The 6,060-nt window shown below is 40.3% G+C and overlaps 1 protein-coding gene across 2 annotated transcripts; it reads left to right on the top strand.

Annotated features, from left to right (window-relative positions):
• The first annotated feature begins 3,424 nt into the window (after positions 1 to 3,424).
• On the top strand, positions 3,425 to 5,420 carry LOC147452597 (zinc finger CCCH domain-containing protein 14-like). 2 transcript variants are annotated; one of them, XM_086518981.1, is made up of 3 exons: positions 3,425 to 3,911; positions 4,299 to 4,594; positions 4,718 to 5,420. In XM_086518981.1, exons 1-3 carry the CDS (start codon positions 3,688 to 3,690, stop codon positions 5,062 to 5,064), a joined length of 867 nt encoding a protein of 288 aa, XP_086375107.1. In that variant the 5' UTR covers positions 3,425 to 3,687; the 3' UTR covers positions 5,065 to 5,420. The 2 variants fall into 2 exon arrangements, with proteins under 2 accessions (XP_086375107.1, XP_086375106.1); XM_086518980.1 differs by having other exon boundaries at positions 3,429 to 3,911; positions 4,299 to 5,420.
• The last annotated feature ends 640 nt before the right edge of the window (positions 5,421 to 6,060 follow it).

Here is a 6,060-nt window from a genome sequence, read left to right as displayed (position 1 = left end):
TTTGGGAGGCAAATCACCTTAGAAAGATAAATATGCAATTAGTAATGTTTAATTGTGCGAGTTCTATATAGAAGATGTTTTAGCTTATGAAAGTTTTTTTGTTATTTTTAGCTTAAACAAATATATATTTATTTTTAGCTTAGAAAAATATATATCACTCTGACCCGTCCTACTAGAGAGACGGTCTAGTATTGAGAGAGACACCGAAGTTTGATACTTGGTGATGATTGTTGGAGAACCATCATATCTCTAGTGAGCAGTTCGATTCAGTAATTGGATCTCTACAAGTGATAAGTATAGTTAATGAATATTGTATTAATTAATTTGGGTTATTGATTTATCTTAGTTAGGATTATTGTAGAGTAAGATCAATCGAACTTATGTACTTGTGGCAAGGATGAGGAGAATGAGGACTTAGATTGATTTTTTTTTTTGGTAGTCTTCTTTTACAAGCACAAATATGACACAAAAAACCCTCATGATATAAATGTAAAACTCATCTGGAATTTTGCCTTTATTTGTAGTTAGCTTTAAGTTTTTTTTTGTGCTTTTGTGCTTATTGATGCAGGTAAGGTGCAACATGTAATTTCAAAGTTTATTATTATTTTTTCTATACACTTTAAAAATTACAATCGATATATGATATGTTTTATGCAGGTAAAAAATAAAAATGCTCATTTGAGCTATCCAAAATTGGATTGCCCAAATGAGCATCTTTATTTTTGAAAGTCCATGTAGCAACAATATATGCGGTAATACTGACGGTAACTAGTGCGGTAAGAGTTGCGGATGTATATCCACATCTATTCTCGTGCATATTGCTATTCGACCACTACCGCACTCTTTGCCTTCACTCTTGCTTCTCACGAAATTTTCTCTGTCTATTTTCCTTTGTAAATTCACAACAATGCTGACGGTTTTGGACTTTTCCTCGTGTATAACTACGATTTGGACTACGAGCTCTTGGACTTGAGAATCGTATAGAGCATGTTTGGAGGAAAGCAAAGGTGTATGTGGATGTATCTAGAATCGAATGGACCCATTCTTATGGGGCATGCATACGGATGTGTTAGCCGACACAAACTAAGAAAAGGATTACTTAGTAGCTAGAGCCTATTCAATAGGGTGAAGATACTTTAGATATTGATGTGATTGGGTGTGGGCCAGGAGGCTTCTCCGTAGAAGGAGAAGAGAGTGTGGAGCTCACGGCAGGTAGATTAAACTTTGGATGACATAGCCATAGAAGGGGGAAATCTTTAAGAGGATTGGGTGATACTGTTTTCTATTTATGTCACAATCTTCTCTTCTCCATCCTTGGATAAGAAGGAGATAGAAGATAATAGTCTCCGTTTTGATTTGTTTTCTTGTAACCGTTCTTAGATTGCATTAGCAATATAAAAACCTTAATTATAGTCTACAATTATTTAATGCTTCTTGTGTCATGCACCTTCTCTCTCTCGATTCCCATAGCCAGTAGCTTGGTACTGTCCCAACTCGTGTGTGAACAATTTATCCCCCATTAGCGATCTAACATGAAAGGGACCCTAGATCCTAAGGGGGATAAATATGGTTGGATAGTGAGTTACAATTGTGCCGATTGTTTCCTGTTTTGGGAGAGTGTAGAAAAGCTGAGGAGATGGTGGAAGGAAGTTTTGGGGACGGGAACAAGACTATGGAATTGAGTGGAGAACTAAGGAGAAAGCAAGGGAGGTGTAGAGGGAAGACGGAGCACCTCACAACAACACTTGTGGCTCTCCTATGTTTTCCTTACCATCAAAGCCTCAAGAAAACTATTTGCTCACAAACAGTTGCAATACACTCATTGTCTTGCCTTCACAAGTTTCAAGCAGTAATTGGTTGTCCCTGTCCTAGCCTATTTGTTAAGCTCAAGAAAAGTTATACTCAATGCTTCGTATCGTAGCAACATCTTGGTTTGGATAGCTAATTTTGCTAGCTCATGTTAGTAAGTTTCATGGCAATTTTCATGCACACATCATATGCCTACTTCTCAAACATTCTACTCGCTTGTCATTTTCAAGAGATGATCAAACATGGCATGGCAACATTCTTTTCATTTATATTAAAGCGCCTTTTTGGGCCCAAGAAGCTCTTCACATTGCACAAGTCCTATTGCTCTCAAATGCCAATACAATGGGTTCTTTGAAGCATGGTAACCATCAAGCTAAAGATTCTACAAATGCCCTATTGAATTCATCCATTGTAAGTTTTAGCCCGCGCCCAAGGCAAATCAATTCACGTGGAATTAGTTTGACGCGTAGATCACTTCGAATCAATTAAAGAATATGTATGTCTTGGTTATTATGACAGGTTTGGTTGCTAATTTTTCGTGCTAGCTAGTCATTTGCAAGGGTGTATGCCTACATTAGGAAGAGCATAAGGTCTAGGAGGGCCTCTTTCTTTATTTGGCAGCACAAGTCCTATGTTCAAATGCACTACAAATGGGATCTCATGAAAGATGGTAACCATCAAGCTAAAGATTCTACAAAATGCCTATTGAATTCATCCATTGGAAGGTTTTAGCCCGCGCCCAGGCAAATCAATTCACGTGGAATTAGTTTGACGCGTAGATCATTCGAATCAATTAAAGAATATGTATGTCTTGGTTATTATGCAGGTTTGGTTGCTATTTTTCGTGCTAGCTAGTCATTTGCAAGAGGTGTATGCCTACATTAGGAAGAGCAAGGTCTAGGAGGGCCTCTTTCTTTATTTGGCATGAGATTATGGAGGTGATTAACATTTTAACAGAATAGGTGCATGCCATGTGTGCAAGAATGGTGGGTGTGTAAGAATAGTCAAAAGATGCACATTTTGCCCCAAAAACTGGTTTTTTTTTTGGGGGGGGGGGGGGGGGGGGGGAACTTTATGATTTGACCTTCCCTACCCTTGCCCATTATAATTCAGAAATTTCACTAGTTTTAAGTATTTTAATGTATCCTTTGAAGGGTGACTCATATTTTTATTAGAAAAAATGCATCAAAAGTCCAAAACGGATAAACTGGCCAAAAAGTAGACTCAAACTTGAACGTTGCTGTAGGCCAAAAGGTTGGCTACTAAGGGTTGACCTAATGTGTCAAGTACACAAGCATAATTATGAGGGACGAACTTGTTTATTTGGGATTGTACACGTGGAGTGAACTTATATTGGTTGGAAAGTAGGAAGCTCAGCCACGTGGCATGGAAAGTCAGTTCAGAGAGGAGCGAAATTCAGCGAATCAGTTCCAAGGGGAAGTTGATTCGTTTGAACGTTCTTGAGAGAGAGAGAAGGGGCTGCGCAGAGCCTGGGCTTCTTGATTGGAAGTTAGAAGAGGGGAGAGCAATCACTTTTCTTGGTGCGGATCTTTGCTCATCCCTATCCTACTCATCATGCTGGCCCGCGTCCTTTCCACCCACCGCATCTTCTCATCTCCCTCGCCAGCTCCCGCCTTATTCTGCCTTGCATGCGGCATGCAGCCTGCAGAAGCTGCAGCCCACCTGCAGATCACGAATCACGAGTCGGCGAGCTGTCCTTCTTTATGCAAGCTGCTGCTGCACGAGCGAGCAGCACACGTGCTCTGATCTGCTAGCGCAGCTTGCAGTCGTCCTCCCACACGTGCACCACTTCTCTGCCCCACAACTTCTGCATGGGCGTACACACACTCTCTTCCTCTCACTCACTCACACTCTCTCATGGCCCCATCTCCTACTCAGGAATATAAATTAGCTGCAGGCAATCCCACGGCCAAGAAGCTCAACGAAAGCTGTTGCAGTAGCACAGCAAGCGAGGCGCAGCTTATACCTGCAACTGACCATATTCATGCAGATCCCAGCGTCAGTTCAAGTGAAGAGAGATCGGCCTTTCAGCAATGCAAGAATACAAGCACCAGCACTTCCCGCTGCATGAAGTTCTTCAGGTTTTCAGCACTGCTAATAATTAGCCCTTGATCACAAATTAAGTGCTTTTGCATCTGGTCATTCAACCCACAATTTCTATAACTGAGCTATACTGCACTGCTTAAGGTGGAAATGATTACCTTGATCTGACAGCTACTTTCCAATGTTCATTGCATCTTCATTTTTATTAAGCCGGCCATTATCGTACCTTTGCATGCCCCTGTTTTTCTCTAGTTAGGGCAAGTTCTGGGACCCTAATGACTATCAAGATCTTAATATATTGATTTTTTCATCCTTCTAGCATGAATAAAAGCCGTTTTTTCGCTCTTTTTGACAGATTAGCATGATCTGTTTGAAGTTGCTATGTGGAAATTACACAGTCACATATATAAGTGGATTTTTTGCAGCACATCGGGTTGTCCTTATGGTGAGCACTGCCATTTCCAACACTTCGACGTATCGCAGCTAGCTCGCACCATCAATATGGCCAGCCTACAAACTCTTCAAGGGACCAAGAAAAGAACTCTCATGCTAAGCCTCCTTGATCCCAGCTTACATGTCAAAGGTTACAAGACCAAGCTCTGCCACAACTATCAAAGCACGATCACATCAAGAGGTTGCAAATATGGGGAGCACTGCCATTTCGCGCATTCAAAAGCCGAGCAGCGGTCGAAAATTCCAAACCTGTCTGATACTACGCATGGTACGATTAGCCCTTCCTCAATATCATCAAGCAAAGGTAAACTAAATGCATGCACTAAATTGGGTTCACCAAATATGAATCATGTGTTCTTTGAACATTGCAAACCTATAATCAACGACTCAGCTCCCATGGACACCTTGAGCTATTCTCTTTACGATGGAGAGGTGTCCCCTCCGGGTGTACCATCGCCATGCGACGTTGCTAATTCACACGTGGAAGATACCTCCAATCAAGTGATGGCTACAAGGATGCCCATTGATGCAGGTATGGCTGGATTCATTATCGGAAGAGCAGGTGTTAATGTGAGGCAAATTAGCAAGCTTACTGGATCTAAGCTTTCCATTAGAGAGCACTCACAAAAGGTAAGAATGGTTCACATAGAGGGCCTTCCTCATCATGTGGATGGAGCTCAAGAGATACTTAGGCTCCTTCTAGAAGCAAGAAAAGGCATCTCATTAAAAAGAAGTTGATGTTTAAGTACTATAGAATATGCTTCACTAATTACCTTGGGTGGAGCTCCACGTACACCAAATGCTTGAAGCGCAGCATGCAGACCTTTGATATAATTCTTGGTGCATTAGATTTTGTGTGTGCGCGTGTGAGCGAGTTTGCATGAGGCATGTATGAGCCCAATATGCACAAGTGTGCATACATGCACGCATTTGAAACCATTTGCTATTTATACCAAATTGAGCTTTCATTTGGGCAAATCACCATTTTGGGCACTTTTATATCTTTTCCACACAGAAGCACTGGCTAACTTTCTTATGAACATACAATTTGGAAATACCTTCGCCTCATGCAAAGTCTTACAATTTTAATCTGACTTTCTTCTGCTAAAATTGTATCAATTTGCTTGTTTTACATAAGCACTTTCAGACAGGGATTTATGTCTCCATATTCAACCAGAATGTTTTTTATGAAGTAAAACCCAGCAAATTCCTTAATGAATTAACATATGAAGTGTGGTAATTTTTTTGAAGTAAAATCTAGCAAAATTCTTAATGAACTAACACATCACATCTTTTATTTGCATGAACAGTTTCGAATAGGTATACATATATCTCCATATTGGACCACAATTTTTTTCATGAAGTAAAACCCATCAAATTTCTTGATGAACTAACACATGAAATACTTCAAGCACATCTCTCATCAATTTATCTCTAGTATCAATTTCTTCTTCGCAATTGTGCCCTATAGTTGGATAAACATCCACTAGCTCAAAATCGATTACTACAAGCGACCACATGACTTGACAAAAGTTCCTTCTTGCTCATGTTTATGGATGTCCACACTTTTGGCACCTAAACAAGCTACTTGGTCAATGCTATTTCCATGGAAGTAATGCCATTGGAAAGAGGTTTCCACAAGCTTTGTGTGGAAGGTGAAAATAGAAAGATGGTAAAGCCCCAGTAAAGCCTTCCCACCCAAGAGATAGCAACAATCTTCAAATTGGCAATCCA

Source organism: Adiantum capillus-veneris, chromosome 8, assembly GCF_014529385.1.
Source record: "Adiantum capillus-veneris isolate H3 chromosome 8, ASM1452938v2, whole genome shotgun sequence".
NCBI classification, from domain to species: domain Eukaryota; kingdom Viridiplantae; phylum Streptophyta; class Polypodiopsida; order Polypodiales; family Pteridaceae; genus Adiantum; species Adiantum capillus-veneris.
The sequence above is the reverse complement of the archived record's forward strand: the minus strand, read 5'-3'. Positions and strand labels throughout refer to the sequence as shown.

Coding starts and splice junctions, on each gene's coding strand:
- LOC147452597 (XM_086518980.1), top strand. CDS start 3,688: ATGGCCCCATCTCCTACTCAGGAATATAAATTAGCTGCAGGCAATCCC. Junction 3,912..4,298: donor CGCTGCATGAAGTTCTTCAG/GTTTTCAGCACT, acceptor GATTTTTTGCAG/CACATCGGGTTGTCCTTATG.